General features: G+C 49.7%; 1 protein-coding gene across 1 annotated transcript in view; it reads right to left on the bottom strand.

Annotated features, from left to right (window-relative positions):
- Positions 1-21,804, bottom strand: part of trpc2b (transient receptor potential cation channel subfamily C member 2b) — a 73,216-nt gene that overhangs the window by 31,874 nt on the left and 19,538 nt on the right. Inside the window, exons 5-9 of the mRNA XM_063052991.1 lie at positions 11,276-11,450; positions 7,717-7,917; positions 3,569-3,731; positions 1,487-1,579; positions 979-1,171 (exon numbers count right to left, since the gene is read on the bottom strand). Of these exons, the coding sequence (XP_062909061.1) occupies positions 979-1,171; positions 1,487-1,579; positions 3,569-3,731; positions 7,717-7,917; positions 11,276-11,450 (825 nt within the window). The remainder of the gene's footprint in view (positions 1-978; positions 1,172-1,486; positions 1,580-3,568; positions 3,732-7,716; positions 7,918-11,275; positions 11,451-21,804) is intronic.

Raw genomic sequence — 21,804 nt, 5'->3', positions numbered from 1 at the left:
ACACAAGTGAATTCTCCCTCTACACTGTCCCATCACACACTCCGGGGGTCAGACACAGACTGAAGCTCTCTCCACACTGTCCCATCACACACTCCGGGGGTCAGACACAGACCGAAGCTCCCTCCACACTGTCCCATCACACACTCCGGGGGTCAGACACAAGTGAATTCTCCCTCTACACTGTCCCATCACACACTCCCAGGATCAGACACAGACTGAAGCTCCCTCCACACTGTCCCATCACACACTCCCGGGGTCAGACACAGACCGAAGCTCCCTCCACACTGTCCCATCACACACTCCGGGGGTCAGACACAGACCGAAGCTCCCTCCACACTGTCCCATCACACACTCCGGGGGTCAGACACAGACCGAAGCTCCCTCCACACCGTCCCATCACACACTCCGGGGGTCAGACACAAGTGAATTCTCCCTCTACACTGTCCCATCACACACTCCCAGGATCAGACACAGACTGAAGCTCCCTCCACACTGTCCCATCACACACTCCCGGGGTCAGACACAGACCGAAGCTCCCTCCACACTGTTCCATCACACACTCCGGGGGTCAGACACAGACCGAAGCTCCCTCCACACTGTCCCATCACAAACTCCGGGGGTCAGACACAGACCGAAACTCCCTCCACACCGTCCCATCACACACTCCCGGGGTCAGACACAGAGTGACGCTCCCTCCACACCGTCCCATCACACACTCCCGGGGTCAGACACAGAGTGAAGCTCCCTCCACACCGTCCCATCACACACTCCCAGGGTCAGACACAGAGTGAAGCTCCCTCCACACCGTCCCATCACACACTCCGGGGGTCAGACACAGACCGAAACTCCCTCCACACCGTCCCATCACACACTCCCGGGGTCAGACACAGAGTGACGCTCCCTCCACACCGTCCCATCACACACTCCCGGGGTCAGACACAGAGTGAAGTTATTATCTTGGACACAGCCCTGACCCACCTCGATCTTCTGGAAGGAGTTAGTGATCATAGCGACTAACATATTTAGTAGCACTATAACCATGATGATGGTGAAAATGCCGTACAGGATGCGACCCACAAACTCCGCCACCATGTACTCAGAGACATCCACCGAGGTGGGCTCCTCCATGCCGAACATGGTCCAGAAGAGGAACTGTAAGGTGCCGTTGAAGCTGCAGGGGGAATGGGAGTCTCTGTTAACCTGGCCCTGAGTGTGGGGGCACTTCAGCAAGGAGAGGCAAGGCGGGAGGGTTCCCCTGGTCCTCACCTACCACCCCACCAGCCTCCGGGTCCAACATATTATTCTCCGTAACTTCCGCCACCTCCAACGGGATCCCACCACTAAGCACATCTTTCCCTCCCCCCCTCTCTCTGCATTCCGCAGGGATCGCTCCCTACACAACTCCCTTGTCCATTCGTCCCCCCCATCCCTCCCCACTGATCTCCCTCCTGGCACTTATCCGTGTAAGCGGAACAAGGTCCCTTACTTGCCGAGGCGTTCAAGGTCGACGTAGTGGACGTAGATGTTGTTGATCCCGCACAGGAACGCCGTGAGGATGATCATCAGCAGGAACATGAACCTGGAAACACGCAAACACGTGTGTGAGATTCCCAGACGCCCCCATCACAGACACGCTCACCGACATCGCAGACCACATCCCTCCTGCGTTGGGGGAATGTGAGGAGTCGGGGAGGTGGAGGGAGGGAGGGTGGGCGAGGAGGTGAGTTTGGGGTGAAGGGTTGTGGATGGGTCGTCTGAGAGAGGAGGAGGAGGTAGGGAGGGAGCGAGGTCAGGGTGGGGTCAAAGGGTGTATCAGCAAAGACACTCAGATTTCTACATTGTACCGTGGGGAGCATACTCACCGTCTGGTGTGGGGGGAGAGTGCGAGGGAGGGGCCACTGCACAGGATCAGAAAAAGCTGGCGAAAGTTGTCAACTCAGCCAACTTCATCATAGGCACCACCCTCCCCATAATTGAGGAGATCTTCAAAAATAGATTTCATGTCATATACGTCCATGATAGGAGCAGAATTAGGCCATTTGATCCATCCAGTCTGCTCTGCCATTTCATCACAGAACATCGAACACAGAAATCTACAGCTCACTACAGGCCCTTCGGCCCACAATGTTGTGCCAACCACGTAGCCTACTCTGGAAACAGCCTGGAATACAGCTGATCCATTTCCCTCTCAACCCCATTCCCCTGCCTTCTCCTCGTAACCTCTGGCACTATGCCCATTCATGAACCTATCAATCCCCACTTTAAATATACACAATGATGTGGCCTCCACAGCCGGCTGTGGCAATGAATTCCACAGATTCACCACCACCTACCTGAAGAAATTTTCCCTCATCTAAGTGGATATCTCTCTATTTTGAGGTTGTGTCCTTTGGTCCTAGTGTCCCCCACCATGGAAACATCCTCTCCACATCCACTCCATTTGTGTCCTCTGGTCCTAGACTCCCCACTATAGGAAACATCCTCTCCACATCCACTCCATCTGTGCCCTCTGGTCCTAGACTCCCCCACCATGGAAACATCCTCTCCACATCCACTCCATCTGTGCCCTCTGGTCCTAGACTCCCCACTATAGGAAACATCCTCTCCACATCCACTCCATCTGTGTCCTCTGGTCCTAGACTCCCCACTATAGGAAACATCCTCTCCACATCCACTCCATCTGTGCCCTCTGGTCCTAGACTCCCCACTATAGGAAACATCCTCTCCACATCCACTCCATCTGTGCCCTCTGGTCCTAGACTCCCCACTATAGGAAACATCCTCTCCACATCCACTCCATCTGTGCCCTCTGGTCCTAGACTCCCCACTATAGGGAACATCCTCTCCACATCCACTCCATCTGTGCCCTCTGGTCCTAGACTCCCCACTATAGGAAACATCCTCTCCACATCCACTCCATCTGTGCCCTCTGGTCCTAGACTCCCCACTATAGGAAACATCCTCTCCACATCCACTCCATCTGTGCCCTCTGGTCCTAGACTCCCCACTATAGGAAACATCCTCTCCACATCCACTCTATCTGTGTCCTCTGGTCCTAGACTCCCCCACTATAGGAAACATCCTCTCCACATTCACTCTATGAATAAGCTTCAGCCAGATCCCCTCATTCTTCATTAAATACATTCAAACATGCCTCAGACATTAACCCTTTCATTTCCAGAATCATTCCAACGCCAGCACATCTTTTCTTAGATAAGGGGCTGAAAGCTGCTCTCAATGCTGAAATTACGGTCTGACCAATGCCTTATGAAGTCTCAGCATCACATCTTTGCTCTTGAAATGAATGCTAATATTGTATTTGCCTTCCTTACCACCGACTCGACTTGCATGTTAACCTTTAGTGCCTCTCCAGCACAGTGATGGCTGTCGAAAGCTGAGAGAGAGGTGATGAGGGGAAGGTGGCTTTGGAGGGATTTAGTGTCCCTCCATCACTCATGATAACGGCTGTCGAAAGCTGAGAGAGAGGTGACGGAAGGTGGGTTTGGGGGGATTAACTGTCTCTCCATCACGGTAATGGCTGACAGGTGGGGAATTCAGGAGGACAAACCTCATCATGTCATCGATCATCCTTCCGATGGATATCTGCAGGGTTCCGAGGGTCTCGTGCGCGGGCAGGATGGAGGTGAGACGTGCCAGGCTCAGCATACTGGTGATGGCAAACAGAACCTCGGCCACCATCTGCGGGTCTTCCTGCATCCATTGGTGTCTTTCTGTGAGGGGTGGGGGAACAGATCCGGGCCATCACGTACAGGCAGAACTACGACCCAGCACCCCCCGCCCCCGACGCATACAGGTCCCACTGCCACCCAGTGTTCAGTCGTGTCCCAACATGTCACCCCCACATTCACCCCCATCCACGACCACACTGCACCACTTCCTACTGTGACCCAACTCATCCCGTCCCGTCCCATCCAAATTCCCACTGTATCTCAACTCATTCCATCCCATCCCGTCCCAACCGCATTCCCACTGTGTCCCAACTCATCCCGTCCCGTCCCATCCAAATTCCCACTGTATCTCAACTCATTCCATCCCATCCCGTCCCAACCGCATTCCCACTGTGTCCCAACTCATCCCGTCCCGTCCCATCCAAATTCCCACTGTATCTCAACTCATTCCATCCCATCCCGTCCCAACCGCATTCCCACTGTGTCCCAACTCATCCCGTCCCGTCCCATCCAAATTCCCACTGTATCTCAACTCATTCCATCCCATCCCGTCCCAACCGCATTCCCACTGTGTCCCAACTCATCCCGTCCCGTCCCATCCAAATTCCCACTGTATCTCAACTCATTCCATCCCATCCCGTCCCAACCGCATTCCCACTGTGTCCCAACTCATCCCGTCCCGTCCCATCCAAATTCCCACTGTATCTCAACTCATTCCATCCCATCCCGTCCCAACCGCATTCCCACTGTGTCCCAACTCATCCCGTCCCGTCCCATCCAAATTCCCACTGTATCTCAACTCATTCCATCCCATCCTGTCCCAACCGCATTCCCACTGTGTCCCAACTCATCCCCTTGTCCTACTGTGACCCAGCTCATCCCACCCGGTCCCCACTGCAACTCCAGCTGGACTCACAGATTACCCACTGCGTTTCCCCCACCTGCACATCCCCACCCCCAACTCCGCATCCTTCAATGTCCCCGACCCAGTTCCAAGGGTGGGGTATCTCTTGACTGGGCATGCAGACAGCACACTCCCCCTGACTCAGAGCAGAGTCATAGTCAGCCCACAGGGTGCCACATTGTTGGAGGGGCAGTACTGTGGGAGGGGTGGCTCAGGGAAGTGGAGGCCGCACCACCTCCTGATGTGCTGGTCGGACCCAGGCCTCAGGAGAGTACGCAGGAAAAGGTCCCGCACAATGTGAGCCGTCTCGCAGGGAGGTCCACCGTGACGTTCCAAAACATTACTCGTACGGGCTGCTCTTGCTCACCTTTCACTTCCTCACCTTCGTCTGCTGACCGGACACACCCTGGTGATCCGTGTTACCGTCAGGCAGCAGAGGAGGTCCCCAGTGGAAATCTCTTTACACAGGGGTGCTTCCCCTGTACAGTGGGGACCTGGGGTGGAAGGTGTTGCATTGGGCAGTACTATGTGTGAGCTCTTAGAAAAAATTGGTTTGATTTAAAATTAAACCCTGAAGAATGGTGATGATGACAGAGGAAGGTGGAGAGAGGTGATGGAAGTGCAGTAGTTTTCTGGCTGTTTTGCCGAGTTTTGTTGAGTCTGTCCTCATGTAGCAGCAGTGGCTGCTGGCTTGCCAAGGTTTGTGTCTGCAACTTTTACTGGGAGCTGGGACGGATTTCTCTGACTGTTAACAACAGTAAGGGCTCATCCACCTGGGGCACTTGGCCCGGGATGACTGGGTGAAGTTTTGTGGCGAATCCTTGGGCTATAGCTCAGACAGTGGAACATGGACAAGGACGGGTCGGTGCTGGAGTTTCACCGCACAGACTTCCCTGGCTGTCTGGAGGAGACTACTGTGCTTTCCCTCTTCATGGAAATGCTCTTCGAAAGATGGATGAATCTCATGACTGAGTTAATTCAGCAGAGTTTTGATTTCTGACTGTGTGGGACTTTAACATGGCTGGACTTAGTTCGTACACAGGAGCCGTAGTTTCTGGTGAAAGGACTACTGAAGAGCCACCACCTTTCAGACTGCTATCTCTAAAAAACATGGTGCAATACGATCTCCCTTTACCCTTGAGTGCTGAGGAGACGTTAACTATCATGGTTGTGTCTGTGGGTGGGGAAGAGGGCAGTATTTGAATCGGTAAGATGCACCGAAAGTCCCTTTTCTACCTACAGTCCATTAGAGACGTGTCCCTGGCCCTGAGTATGGGGATAAATGTGGAAGATGTCTTTGTACTGGTAGAGCCTGCGACCTGCCCCATACAGAAGGTGACCCTCTATAACGTGCACCTTCACTTCCTGGAAGTAGATTTCCTCCCTCCCCTGCATTCTGAGGTGAGGTTGCCGGTCACTCGTGCACTGTTCATGCCAGATGGAGGACGTCTGGGCCTCTATCGTGAGGTATTCATGGAGCTGGAACGGCTGGGACCACTGAGCGGTGCTTTCACAGAAGGGAGCTTTACTGGATCTGCAGGGCTGTGCCCCAGCCGCGGTGCATGCCTACAGGGAGTACTGGCATATTGGTAAGAATTACCCTAAACGCCAGGCTGCTAACTCCATCATGATGGCACAACAGGGCCTCCCACGTTGCATTGGCCTCTGTAGCTCTTCCCTCCATTGCCGCTCCTTACCCTGAGGCGGAGGGGTGGCGGGACAAATGCAGCAAGGTTACCAAGGAGGCTTGGGTTGAGGTAAAGGGCAGGAAGGCAAGAGAAGAAGAAAAATCTCCAGGCCTCTCCGCTGTGGGAGGAGGAGCTAGGGCCTTCCCCTCGTCCCAGCCTGGAGGGTATGGATTTCTCAGTGGCTCAGCAAGGGCCTGGAGAAGCCATGAGGGAGCAGTCAGTCACCATGTTTTCTGGTCAAGGTGGCGCCTGCGAACAATGATTCCTCAAGTGACATCTTTCAGATAGCTAACCTCTCCAATTATTTCACTTTTTCTATGCCTTCTACTTGTTCTTTTTGGCTTGAGTGTGTTTCGGAAATTGTGACATACAGTTTGGAGTTCGATGGAATGATCTGTCACTCTGCTGTCCCTGGAGAGGACTGAGAGCGGGAGCTGCCTCATGGAGAAAACCAGAGATGGGGCGCGGGGCCATGATCAACTCCACTTTGAAGTGTCGAGGAAGATCGAAGCATCGAGGTGAATGCAGAGGAGGTCAGTGGCTGCTCTTCATGGAAGTACTGAGTTTGATTCCAACAGGAGGGTGTTTTTGAAATTCTGAGATTTCTGTGATTATTGGTGTAGACTGTAATTTGTATTGCTCTTATTCAGTCTTCTGTGTTTTCTTTCTTGTTGCTGACTGGCGGGTTGGAGTTCTGGGTGAGCGATATATTCGTTTTTGAGATGGAGGGGTTGGGGATTTGGGGTCTGATGTCCTTGTAGGTTGTTCTGTGTGGGCGATCTGTTAGATTTTGTGTGTGTGGGGGGGGGGTTGATGTCCTTTCTTTCAATGGTTCCTCTGTTTTTTTCTGTATTTCATGGCTATCTGGAGAAGACTAGTATCAGAGTTGTATTATACATGCATACTTTGACAATAAAATGAACGATTCGAATCTTTGAGAGGTTGCAGCCCCTGTTTGAATATTGAATTGACTTTATTTGAATTGAATATCTGAATGAGTTGTTCCTCAGTTCTGCTGCCCCTCAGCCTCACACTCCTGGTTGGGGTGGGGGGAGGTGATGGTGTGTGGTTGGGGGAGATCGCCCAGAGGATGCCCTGGTAGGCTTGCTCTTGGGCCTGGGCCTGGCCCTGGCCCTGTTGGCTGTTCATGGATCCAGGCAGTGGGCTGTCTCAGGCTCTGCCCGATCCGACTGCCTGGCCCTCTTCCGGGGATTACATCCGTGCCAGGATCTCAGAGAGGGAGCATGTGACCATTATGGGTTCGGGGGGATTTCCAGGAATGGGGTCATTATAAATGCCAGGAAGTATTTCACTTTGTTTTCAGTAACTGTATTATAGCCCCTGACCTTGGTATGTCTTTTGTGTTTGGATAAAGTTTTGTACGTTTGTGAGGGCGGGTGAGGGAGCCGCGTCTCCACTCCCCCCACGTACTCACCGGTGACAGTGAAATAAAGGCAGTAGTAGGAAGTGGGGTCAGCCTGGCAGTACAGCTTGCCGCTCAGGTAGATGACGATGCGGAGGGCGAAGGACGCCAGGTACATGCTCAGGATGACAATGTCCAGGAAGTTCCACCAGTCCAACAGATAACTACGCAGCCCCTCGATCCACACCTCCTTACACTCGTACCAGAAGTACCCTGCGTAGAGACAGCATCAGCTGATTATTCAACTCCTGACCTGCTATCGTACTGACTCCCCCTGCCCGCAATGTCCGACCTCTGCCTGGAATGTCCTCAGTGACTGGATCCCCACCCCGTGCTGTGGGAGGAGGTCCCAGCACCCTCGGGGTGAAGAAACGTGTCGTTGTCCCTGTCCCGGACAGCTGTGCCCTCCCACACAATTGCCCCGTGGATAGGCAGCCCAGGGAAGTGGTGATCCAGACCCCCTCCCCCTGCATGCCCCTCCCTCCAGAGCACACTCCAACAATCCTGTGATAACCCCTCCGCAGCCTCACACCAGGCCTCTGGGGACTGAGGAGATTCAATCCAGACTTAAAGGTTTCAGATTTCCGCTCCCGGGGGTGGGGGGGGGTGGTGACACGGTGGGATGGCAGTTCATGTAATGTCAGTAATCCAGCTTCAATTCCCGTCACCACCTGTAAGGACTTAGCACAGTTTAAGAGTAAACAGTCGATATACTCTTTCCCATAGATGCTGCCTGGCCTGCTGAGTTCCTCCAGCATTTTGTGTGTGTTGCTTCCATCTCCACAGCTCGTTGTCAGGTTTTGGTAACGGACAATTTTTCATACATTCTTTTGTATTTCTTTATTTTCCTGTAAATGCCTGCAAAATTCTGCCAAGCCCGGCTGTGGAAGGAGGAGGGTTGTACATGGGGCTAGCAACCCCATCCCATAAAAACCCAGAGTGACAAAAACACCAACAGAGGCTCCAAAAACCTCATCCCTGGGAGAGGAAGGATTCACAAAGACCCCGTCCCTGGGAGGGGAAGGATTCACAAAGACCCCGACCCTGGGAGGGGAAGGATCTCAAAGACCCCGTCCCCGGGAGGGGAAGGACTCACAAAGACCCCGACCCCGGGAGGGGAAGGATTCACAAAGACCCCGTCCCTGGGAGGGGAAGGATTCACAAAGACCCCGACCCCAGGAGGGGAAGGATTCACAAAGACCCCGACCCTGGGAGGGGAAGGATTCACAAAGACCCCGACCCCAGGAGGGGAAGGATTCACAAAGACCCCGACCCCGGGAGGGGAAGGATTCACAAAGACCCCGACCCCGGGAGGGGAAGGATCTCAAAGACCCTGTCCCTGGGAGGGGAAGGATTCACAAAGACCCCGACCCCTGGAGGGGAAGGATTCACAAAGACCCCGTCCCTGGGAGGGGAAGGATTCACAAAGACCCCAACCCCGGGAGGGGAAGGATTCACAAAGACCCCGTCCCTGGGAGGGGAAGGATCTCAAAGGTGGGCTACAACTTGAAAGAGCGGCCCAGGACAGAGGCGTGGTGAGCTGCCGTCGGCAGCCTGTGCCCCAGCTGGGCTGAGGTGCTTAAGGAAAAGAACTACCTGCAGGGAAAGGAATAACAAGGTAACCCGTGGTGACCTACACCTACTTTACTCTGAACTTTGGCCCATGCAACAACTCCCCCCAGACTCCACCCCTCACCCTCACACAGAGGGCACTGACCCACACATCACTGGAATGCGGGGGAAACTCGCACAGTGACGGGGAGAACATGCAAACACCACATCAGATGCGACCGATCCCAGCTCTGAGCAGCTCAAACCAATGTTCCCTCTAAGGTATGTGCACATACAGGTCTTTAGCTACCAGCGCACAAAGGAATTTAAACTGCGCACAAAAGGTTGTCACCCTCTACCTCGTTGGCATGTTAAGTATATTTCACGATCGTAGACAATCACATTTCCTTTTCCGGTTTCTGATGCGGACGGTGTTGACAACGCGGAGTTTGCAATGATTTGTCTGCAGATTTTAGAACTGGCTTATTCGTACTGTTTTTATTGAAGAAATTACTCAGTGCACAAATGTTGTCACTGGGCAAAAAATTGCACAGCACAAGATTTTTACGCACACTGGTCGTTACAAATGAGAGGGAACATTGCACTCATTGCGGGAAATATTTCCTCTTTGGCCGTGATTCCACTGTAAAAATCAGTTCCCCCTCATTTATTGTGTTTGAGAGTGGAGTTGCTGCCTCACAGCCCAGAGATCTGGGTTTGATCCTCACCTCCAGTGCTGTCTGAGTGGAGTTTGCAAGTTCTCCCTGTGATGGCGTGTTGGCCCCTGGGTGCTCCCGTTCCCTCCCTCATCCCAGAAACATGCAGGGTCGCTGGGTAAACTACCCGGCTGTGTTGGAATAAATTACAGGGTTACAAGGAAACAAAGGGGAATGGGATGGGGAATGGGATGGGGACTGGTAGGAGCGGTGGGTTGAATAGCCTTGTTTCTTGCTGCTCCGGGCCAGCTTTCCTTATCCATAAGACACAGGAGCAGAATGAGGCCATTCAGCCCATCAAGTCTGTTCCACCATTCCATCACAGCTGATTTATTACTCCTCTCAACCCCATTCTCCAGCCTTCTCCCCATAACCTTTGACACCCTAACTAATCAAGAACCTATCAAACTCCACTTTAAATACACCCAATGACTTGGCCTCCACAGCCTCCTGTGGCAATGAATTCCACAGATACCCCACCCTCTGGCTAAAGAAATTCCTCCTCATCTCTGTTTTAAATGGACATCCCTGTATTCTGAGGCTGTGCCCTCTGGTCCTAGACTCACCTACTATAGGAAATATCCTCCCCACGTTCACTCTATCTGGGCCTTTCAATATTCAATAGGTTTCAATGAGATCCCCCCACATTCTTCCATATTCCAGTGAGTACAGGCCCAGAGCCATCAAACACTCCTCATACATTAACCCTTTCATTCCCGGAATCATTCTTGTAAAGCTCCTCCGGACCCTCTCCAATGACAGCAGGTCCTTTCTGAGAGAAGGGGACAAAACTGTTAACAATATTCCAAGTGCGATCAGACCAGTGCCTTATAAAGCCTCAGCCTGAGCTCTTTTGCTGTTTCCCCAGGGTGAATGCATTCCCCATCACTCTGACTAGTCTGGGTACAGGTAGATCAGACTAAGTTCAAATTTGAAATACACTTACTATCAAAATACATATATGTCACCATAGACAACCCTGAGTTTCATTTTCTTGCAGGCATTCACAAAGACGTGCAATAGAATCAATGAAAAATTGTACATAAGCAAAGACTGACAAGTAACTGGTGTGAAAAACAAGGCAAGCTGCGAATACAAATCTGGTAGATGGTAGATGGCAGACGGGCAGAGTCCTCGCAAGGTTGTGGAATTCAGTGTGGAGCTGAGGTCGAGGTAGAGGACTGGGCCAGCTCGTGCCAGGTGAACTGAAGGCCCTGTTTCTGTGCTGTGCTGGAGTGCGCTACGACTCCCGCCAGAACCGAGCGACGTCTGCAGCCTGTGCGGATCGAGCTGCAGGCACTTACCCACCACCCAGATCATGTGGAAGGAGTTAATGTAGATGGGCTCTTTCCTGGACGAGGACAGTTCCCGGGACTGCTGAGCCAGGATGGACTCCACAAGCAAAAGGACCAAGAACCAGATGTACGACGAGGAGTGCAGGAGGAACTTGATGACCGGTGTGCGGACAAACTGCCCCAGCTAGGAAAAGATGGAGACGTCATTCGGATCGGCTGGTCTAGGGCACAGGAACCCCAACTCCCAATCCAGTTCTCCCGAAGAGATAATGCCTCAAGAAAGTGGCATCCATAATGAAGCACCCCCCCCCCGCTACCCGGGGCACCCTCTCTACCCGGGGCACCCCCCTACCCGGGGAACCCTCTCTACCCGGGGCACCCTCTCTACCCGGGGCACCCTCTCTACCCGGGGCACCCTCTCTACCCGGGGCACGTCCTCTACCCAGGGCACCCCCCCCTCCTCATTGCTACCATCAAGGCGGTGCAGGACCCTGAAGACACACTCCCAATGATTTAAGAATGCCTTCTTCCTCTCCACCATCAGATTTATGAACAGTCCATGAACTCCTGAATATCTCCTCTCTATTCCTCTTTTGCACTAGTTTTTTTAGTAATTATAATAAGACCCTCAGACATAGGAGCAGAATTAGGCCATTTGGCTCATCGAGTCTGCTCCATCATTCCATCATGGCTGACCCAGTTTTCCTATGAGTCGCAATCTCCTGCCTTCTCCTCATATCCCTTCATGCCCTGAGCAATCAAGAATCTATTAACCTCTGCCTTAACTATACATAAAGACTTGGCTTCCACATCTAATTCCACAGATTCACCACTCTCTGGCTAAAGAAATTCCTCCCCATCTCCATTCTAAAAGGACACCCCTCTATTCTGAGGCTGTGTCCTCTGGTCCTAGACTCTCCCACCATAAGAAACATCCTCTCTGCATCCACTCTATCAAGGCCTTTCACCATTCGATATGTTTCAATGAGGTCACCCCTCATTCTGAATCCAGAGCCATCAGACGCTCTTCATATGACAAGCCATTCCATCCTGGAATCATTTTTATGAACTTCCTTTGAACTGTTTCAGCCATCCTTTCTAAGATAAGAGACCCAAACCTGCTCACAATACTCCAAGTGAAGCCTCACCAGTTCTTTATGAAGTTTCAACATTACATCTTTGCTTTTATATTCTAGTCCTCTTGAAATGAATGCTAACATCACACTTGCCTTTCTCACCACAGACTTAACCTGCAAATTAACCTTTGGAGAATCCTGCACAAGGACTCTCAAGTCCCTTGTGCCTCAGATTTTTGAATTTTCTCTGCACTTAGAAAATAATCTACACTTTTATTTTTTCTACCAAAGTGTATGTCCATACACTTCCTGACACTGTATTCCACTTGCCACTTCTTTGCCCATTCTCCTAATCTGTCTAGGTCCTTCCGTAGCCTCTCTACTTCCTCACAACTAACTGCCCCTCCAACTATCTTCGTTGTCATCAGCAAACTTTGCAACAAAGCCATCGATTACATCATCCAAGTCACTGACATATAACATAAAAAGAAACATAATATTTTATGTATTGCACCGTACTGCTGCCACAAACCAACATGATGTGCCTCAGTGATGGTCACTCTGATTCAGTGACATTGTCCAGCTACCCCCACCCCCACCTTCTTATACTGGCTTCCTCCCCCCTCCTTTCCAGTCCTCAGTTCCAGGTTCTCCGACTGAAACATCAACCGTTTATTCCCCTCCATAGGCGTTGCCTGACCTGCTGAGTTCCTCAAACATTTTCTCTGCGCGTTGCTTTGGAATTCTGGCATCTGCAGAAACTCTTGTGTATGTGACATGGTCTGTATGGACTTTAACAAGGCCTTTGATAAGATCCTACATGGTCCAGAAGGTTACACTGCATGAGATTCAGGGACAGAGGATGTATCAATCAATGTCTTGTTGATAGGAAGCAGAGAGTGTGAGTGGAAGGTTGTTTTTCAGACTGAAGACCCATGACAGGTGGTGTTCCCCAGGGGTCCATTGTTGTTTGCCATTTGTAGAAACAATTCTGTAACAGATCTGGTCACCTTATCATAGAAAGGAGGTGGAAGCTTTAGAGAGGGTGCAGAGGAGATTTACCAGGATGCTGACTGGATTAGAGAGGGTGCAGAGGAGATTTACCAGGATGCTGACTGGATTAGAGAGGGTGCAGAGGAGACTCACCAGGGTGCTGACTGGATTAGACAGAGTATCTAATGAGGACAGGTTGAGCAAGCTGGGATTTTCCTTTTTGGAGCAACGGAAGACAAGAGGCAATTTAATTGAGACGTAAAGATTAGATAAAGGCTGGATTAAATCGAATGGACAGCCAGAAACTTTTCTCCTCGGGTGGAAATGGCTACCACGAGGCGACAAAATTTTAAGGTGATTGGAGGAAAGTATGGCGGGGGGAGAGATGTCAGAAATAGTTTTGTTTTACACAAAGTCGGAACACGATGCCAAGGGAGGCTACCGGGCAGATACATTAGGGACATTTGAGAGACGTGGATGATAGAGAAATGGAGGGCTATGTGGAAGGGAAGGGTCAGAGGAGGTTAAAGGGTCGGCACAACATTGTGGGCCGAAGGGCCTTTACTCTGCTTTAGTGTTCGATGTTCTGTGTTTGAAGTGAGAGGTGTTGAGTTTTGGGAACTCAGACGGAAGCAGGATATGTTAGAACTCTGAGGAGTGTTGTAGAGCAGAGGGACCTTGGAGTACACGTACACAGCTCTCGGAATGTGTCATCATAGCCAGTCAGGGCAGTGAAGAAGGCGCCTGACACACTGGCCTTTGCCAATCAGGGCACTGGGTACAGTATACTGATGTTATACTGTACTGCCTTTGTACAAGGTGTTGCTGAGACTACAGTTAGAGTATCAGTTTCAGTTTTGGTCACCTTGTTGTAGGAAAGATGACATTAAACTGGAGAGAGTGCAGAGCAGATTTACGAAAACGTTGCCTGGAATCAAGGGCCTGATTTATAGGGAGAGGTTGGGCAGGTTAGGGTTTTATTCATTGGAGTGTAGGAAAATGAGGGGTGATCATACAGAGCACGGCAAATTATATAAAAGTGCAGAAGGACCATTGTTGGGGGTAGGTGAGAGTAGGAGTGTCTTAAAAGACCCTATTGTATCCGCCGCAGCTGGCAGTGCATTCCACACACCCACCACTCTCTGTGTGAAAAACTTACCCCTGACATCCCCTTGGTACCTATTCCAAGCACCTTAAAACTCTGCCCCCTCATGTTAGCCATTTCAGCCCTGGGAAGAAGAGAGGAGGTCCTGAAAACAGAATACAGGGAGTTGGGAAAGAAGCTAAGAAGCAGGACCTCAAGGGGAGTAATCTCGGGATTACTGGCTATGCCACATGACATTGAGGGTAGGAGTAGAATGAGGTGGTAGATAAATGTTTGGCTGAAGAATTGGAGCGGGGGCAGGGATTCAGATTTCTGGACAATTAGGACCTCTTCTGGGGCAAGTGTCACTTGTACAAAAGGGATAGTGTCACATCTACGGATCCGACAGCACAGTAGATACGGCAATTACACTTGTGAATATGCACGTGTCAGCTAATTATTATTTCATTGCGATAGTATTTAAATCCATTCATTCCGTTGTAGCATTTGTTGAGACTTGGGCACAGCATAGCAACGCTTCGCTGCCTGTTCGCATTTGGCCTTGCCTGAGAAATTGGACTGTCGAGTCAACTGACTCTGAAGACCAGCGGTATTCGTTTTATTCTTAGTTGTTCTTTTCAGCCGCAGTGTATGTTTTGTTCTCCCATTTGAGAGTTTTAGTTAACGGCCCTGTTTGCCCTAGCGTTTATTGTTTTCTTTCCCCTTTAACACTGTTCACATTAAAGTCTGTGATCTATCGACCTGCTTCAGGGTCTCTCTCTCCACACTTGGGCCATATCCGAACCGCGGTGACAGCAAGTCTCGACTACAGAAAGATGGACACAGCAGAGAGAGAGAGAGCAGCTGACCTTGGCCATGAGATTCATTGGTCAGGTAGAAGACAAGCTACAGGCAACGGAATCTGTTCTCAGTGAAGTTACGGAGGCAATGAGGCAGATAACCTCATGCCGACAAGCCCAGTCTCACTAGCTGCAACTGTTCAACAGCTCTCCACAGACAATCGGACTCGGGTGTCTGCGATTTCTGCACTCACGGCTGCTGTCCACAAACTTACTGTGAACAGCCAGCATCAGCTGATGTCCATTAACGTTCTCGCCAACGCATTTCAGCAGCCTCAGGCCGCCTAAGTCCCACTCACAGCATCTCACAGATCCTCTTTTTCTGCTGCCCCGACAATCTCTGCTACTAATGCTCCCGCTCCTGTGCCGGACCAGAGCTGGTTCCTGCATTCGGACCCCCACAGACACCTGCGTCCGTACAAGAACCGAGTATTCCACCTCCAGGCAGATATTCTGGTGATCCCGATGGTTGCAGGTATTTTATTACCCAACGCGAGCTGACATTCCAAGCCCAGCCTGTTCGATTTGGTGATGATGCATGAAAACTGGCGTACATAGTCAATCTTCTAGCCTGTTCAATGCTTTAAGGAAGCAAGGATACCCCACAGCCCAGTCGTTCTGATGTTTTGTGGCGGAGTTAAAGAGGGTTTTTGATCTTCCAGTATGGGGTCAGGAGACTCTTGGACCTGTGCCAAGGCAGAGGAACAGTGAGAGCCTATGCAGTCAAATTCTGTACCCTTGCAGCAGAGACAGGTCAGTTCTCTCTTCAGTCAGCTTCCTCTAATTGTGTAATGCTCACAGCTTCCTTGTCGTGGAGGTCTCAGACGCATGAACTTGAGGTGTTCATCAACTCTGGTGCAGCCGGGAATCTTACGGCTGTCTCTCTCGCTCAAAGATAGGGAGTTCCAACTCAGGAATCAAGAGAAAAGATCAACGTCAAGACGCTAGACCGTCAACCTCTGGGAAACGGCCAGATCCACCTTTCCACCCAACCCCTCCAACTGGCAACTATCATGAAGAAATATCTTTCTATCTGGTTAATTCACCTGAACTACCACTGGTACTTGGTCTCCCCTGGTTATCCCGACATAACCCATGGATCGAATGGTCTCTGAAGGTGCTCCAAGGGTGGGGACCGGCATGCCCGTCTACCTGTCTGGGTCCAGCTCAAGATCCATTCCATGAATCCTCTCATGCGTCAGCTTCGGATATGGACCTGTCTGGGATTCCGGCTGAGTTAGTGGATCTCCTTGAGGTTCTCAGGAAAAGAAAGGCCACCATCCTGCCCCCACACCGACCGTACGACTGTGCCATAGATCTCCTATCTGGCACTAGTCCAGATCAAGGAGGCATTGAGCATGGGGTTTATCCGTCCGTCAACCTCGCCGGCAGGAGTGGGCTTCTTTTTTTGTGAGCGAGAAAGATAGCAAGCTCTGTCCCTGCTTCGATTATCGGCCCCTGAACATCATGGTGAAGAACCACTACCCTCTTCCCTTGCTGGCGTCTGTGTTTGAACATCTCCAGGGAGCAACAATATTTTCCAAAATTGAACTGCGCAATGCTTACAATCTGATTCGCAAAAGAGAAGGGGATGAGTGGAAAATGGCTTTCAGCACCTCTACTGGCCACTATGAATACCTGGTGATCCTCTTTGGTCTGGCCAACGCCCCTGTTGTATTCCAGGCCTTGGTTAACGAGGTGCTCAGGGACACGTTGAGCTAGTTTGTGTTTCTGTATTTGGTTGACATCCTTATCTATTCCCGCTCTCATCAGGAGCACATCCAGCATGTTCAGAGAGTACTCAGACGCCTTATTGAAAATAACCTGTATGGCAAGCCTGAAAAATGTGAATTCCATAAAGACCAGGTGTCATTTTTGGGCTATATATGAGGGGTGATTGATAAGTTTGTGGCCTAGGGTAGAAGGACTCAATTTTAGAAAACCAAGCACACTTATTTTTCAACACAGTCCCCTCCTGCATTTACACACTTAGTCCAGCGGTCGTGGAGCATACGGATCTTGGACCTCCAGAAAGTATCCACAGCAGGGGTGATTGATAAGTTTGTGGCCTAAGGTAGAAGGAGATGAGTTATACAGCTGTCATCACATGCACAAGCAGTTCAACACTTTGAGTGATTATGCAGAAAGTTTGAAGTTAATAACTCATCTCCTTCTACCTTAGGCCACGAACTTATCAGTCACCCCTCATGATAAATATAGGGCAGTTAGTCTAACCTAACCTCAGTGGTTGGGAAAATGTTGGAGTCTATTATTAAGGATGAGATTTCAGGGTTGTTGGAGACCCTGAAATAACTCAAAGTTAGCATGGTTTCTGTGAAGGGAAAACTTGCCTGACAGATCTGTGAGAATTCTTCGAGGAAGTAACAAGCAGGGTGGACAAAGGGAAGGTAGTGTTTCTGGTTTACTTGGATTTTCAGAAGGCATTTGATAAGGTGCAACTCAGGAGGCTGCTTAACAAGGTAAAATCCCATGGTATTACTGGAAAGATATTGGCATGGATAGAAAAATGGGTGACAGGCAGGTGGCAGTGAGTGGGAATAAAAGGGTCCTTTCCTGGTTGGTTGGCTGCCAGTGACTAGTGGTGTTCCTCAGGGGTCAGTATTGGGACCGCTACTTTTCACATTGTTTGTCAGTGATTTAGATAATGGAATTGATGGCTTTGTGGCAAAGTTTGTGGATGATACGAAGATAGGTGGAGGGGCAGGTGGTGCTGTGGACGCAATGTGATCGTGGCAGGACTTAGAGAAATTGGAAGAATGGGCAAAAAGTGACAGATGGAATACAGTGTTGGGAAATGTATGATAATGCGTTTGGGAAAAGGAAAATTCAAACATCAGAGGTGCAGAGGGACTTCAGAGTCCTTGTGCAAGATTCCCAGAAGGTTAATTTACAGGTTGAGTCTGTGGTAAAGAAGGCAAGTGCAATGTGGGCATTTATTTCAAGGGGAATAGAATATAAAAGCAAGGAGGTAATGCTGAACCTTTATAAGACACTAGTCAGGCCGCACTTGAGTATTATCAACAGTTTTGGGCCCCATATCTCAGAAAGGAAGTGTTGTCATTGGAGAGAGTCCAGAGGAGATTCACGAGGATGATTTCAGAATGAAGGGGTTAACATATGAGGAACATTTGGCAGCTTTGGGCCTGTACTCACTGGAATTTAGAAGAATGCGTGAGGACCTCATTGAAACCTGCCAAATGTTGAAAGGATTAGATAGGGTGGATGTGGAGAGGATGTTTCCTATGGTGGGGGTATCCAGAACTAGAGAGCACAGCCTCAAAACTCAGGGGTGACCCTTTAGAACTGAAGTAAGGAGGATTTTTTTTTTGCTAGGGAGTAGTAAGGTCTGTGGAATGATCTGCCGCAGACCGTGGTGGAGGCCAAGTCTGTTCATATACTTAAGGTGGAAATTGATCATTTGCTGATGGGATCGATCAGGGCATCAAAGGATATGGGAAGGTCTATGGGGCTGAGTCAGATCTGGGGTCAGCCATGACGGAGCTGTGGAGCAGATTTGATGGGCTGAGTGGCCTAATTCTGTTCCTATGTTTTATGGTCTCATCCTTGTAGGTTGAGTTATGAAACCACAGCTGATTGGGGAAATTGGGTTGGTAATAGATCTCAAGAGAGTGAGTTTGTTGAATGCCTACGAGGTGGCTTTTTAGAGCAGTTTGTCATTGAGCCTACTAGCGGATTAGCTATACTGGATTGGGTGTTATGTAATGAACTGGAGGCGATTACGGAGCTGAAGGTAAAAGAACCCTTAGGAGCCAGTGATCACAATGTGATTGAGTTCAACTTGAAATTTGATAGGGAGAAAGTAAAGTCTGATGTAGCAGTATTTCAGTGGAGTAAAGGAAATCACAGTGGTATGAGAGAGGAGCTGGCCAAAGTAAATTGGAAGGAGATGCTGGCAGGGATGACAGCAGAGGAGGAATGCCGTGAGTTTCTGGGGAAAATGAGGAAGGTGCAGGATAGGTGTATTCCAAAAATGAAGAAATACTCAAGTGGCAAAATATAGTACAACTGTGGCTGACAAGGGAAGTCAAAGCTAATGTAAAGTCAAAAGAGGGCGTACAACAAAGCAAAAATTCGTGGGAAGACAGAGGATTGGGAAGCTTTGAAAAACCTACAGAAAGCAATTAAAAGAATGATTAGGAGGGAAAAGATAAAATATGAACCTCACAAACAATATCAAAGTAGATAGTAAAAGCTTGTTCAATTATGTAAAAAAATAAAAGGTGAGAGTGGTTATAGGACCGCTAGAAAATGAGGCTGGAGAAATACTAACGGGGGACAAGGAGATGGCAGATGAACTAAGTGAACATCTTGCATCAGTCTTCACTGTGGAAAACACTAACAGTGTGCCAGATGTTGAAGGGTGTGAGGGAAGAGAAGTGAGTGCAGTTACTATTACAAGGGAGAAGGTGCTCAAGAAGCTGGAAGATCTAAGGGTACATAAGTCACCCGGACCAAATAAACTGCTCCCTTGGGTTCTGGAAGAGGCAACAGTACAGATTGTGGAGGCATTAATAATGATCTTTCAAAAATCACTGGATTCTGGCATGTTGCCAGAGGACTGGAAAATCGCAAATGTCACTCCACTCTTTAAGAAAGGAGGAAGGCAGCAGAAAGGAAATTACAGACCAGTTGGCCTGACCTCAGTGGTTGGGAAGATGAAGTCAGCATGATTTTCTTAAGGGGAAATCTTGCCTGATTAACCTGTTTGAGTTCTTTGAGGAGATTACAAGTAGGATAGATAAAGGGGATGTAGTGGATGTTGTATATTAGGACTTTCAGAAGGCCTTGGACAAGGTGAAACACACATGAGGCTGCTTATCAAGTTAAGATTCCATGGTATTACAGGAAAGTTACAGGCATGGTTAAAAGATTGGTTTATTGGTAGGAGGCAGAGAGTGGGATTAAAAGGATCCTTTTCTGGTTGGCTGCCAGTGTCTAGTGGTGTTCTGCAGGAGTTGGTGTTGGGACCACTTCTTTTTATGCTGTATATAAATGATTTAGATAATGGAATAGATGGCTTTTTACCAAGGTTGCAAATGATAAAAAGATTGGTGGAGGGGCAGGTAGTGTTGAGGAAATAGGTAGGCTGCAGAAGGACTTAGACAGATTAGGAGCATGGGCAAGAAACTGGCAAATAAAATACGATGTTGGAAAATGCATGGTCATGCACTTTGGTAGAAGAAGTAAATGAGCAGACTATTTTCTAAATGGGGAGAAAATCCAGGAATCTGAGATGCAAAGGGACTTCGGAGTCCTTGTGCAGAACGCCCTAAAAGTTAGCTTGCAGGTTGAGTCTGTGGTGAGGAAGGCAAATGCAATGTTAGCATTCATTTCAGGAGGTCTAGAATACAAGAGCAAGGATGTGATGCTGAGGCTTTATAAAGCACCGGTGAGGTCTCATCTTGAGTATTGTGAACAGTTTTGGACCCGTCATCTTAGAAAAGATGTGCTGGCATTGGAGAGGGTCCAGAGAAGGTTCGCAAGGATGATTCTGGGAATGAAAGGGTTATCATACGAGGAATGTTTGATGGCTCTGGTTCTGTACTCACTGGAATTCAGAAGGATGAAGGGGGATCTCATTGAAACCTTTTGAATGTTGAAAGGCCTAGACAGAGTAGATGTGGAAAGGATGTTTCCCATGGTAGGGGAGTCTAGGACAAGAGGGCACAGCCTCAGGATAGAGGTGCATCCATTTAAAACAGAGACACAGAGAAATTTCTTCAGTCAGAGGGTGGAGAATTTGTGGAGTTTATTACCACAGGCAGCTGTGGAGGCCAGGTTGTTGGGTGTATTTAAGGCAGAGATTGATAGATACTTGATTGGACACGGCATCAAAGGTTACCGGGAGAAGACCGGAGTGTGGGGCTGAGGAGGGGAAAAAAGAATCAGCCATGATTGAATAGAAGATCAGACTTGATGGGCCAAATGGCCTAATTCTGCTCCCATCTCTTATGGTCTTACAGAGGCTTAGAAAACTACGATAGGCATAGATCAGGTGAATGCACACAGTCTCTTTCACAGGGTTGGGGAAATGAAGAACCAGAGGACACAGGTTTAAAGTTGGACGGCAGAGACTTAATAGGAACCTGAGCGGCAACTTCTTCACAGAGCAGTCATTGTATAGAGCGAGCTGGAAGAGGACGGATATGTGGGTTAGAGGGAGATGCAGTACAGAGTGGTCAGTGTATAGAGCCAGCTGGAAGAGGACAGATATGTAGACTGGAGACAGGTGGCTCAAATGCAGGCAAATGAGATGAGCTTAGATGGGAATTGTGGCTAGCACAGATGAAATGGGCTGAAAAGCCTGTTTCCAGACTGTTTGCTCCATGTCTAAGGGGTGATGGGGCAAAATCTTGACCAGAGGGGGTGGTGGGCAACTGAGGAAGGTCAGTAGGGCTGTTTCCTTTGGCAGAGGGTCAGTGATGGAGGGACAGTGTCTCCACCCCTCATACACTGTCCTCAAAAACCACACCTCTCCCGAAG

This window comes from Mobula hypostoma, chromosome 7, assembly GCF_963921235.1.
Source record: "Mobula hypostoma chromosome 7, sMobHyp1.1, whole genome shotgun sequence".
Lineage (NCBI taxonomy): Eukaryota > Metazoa > Chordata > Chondrichthyes > Myliobatiformes > Myliobatidae > Mobula > Mobula hypostoma.
The sequence above is the reverse complement of the archived record's forward strand: the minus strand, read 5'-3'. Positions and strand labels throughout refer to the sequence as shown.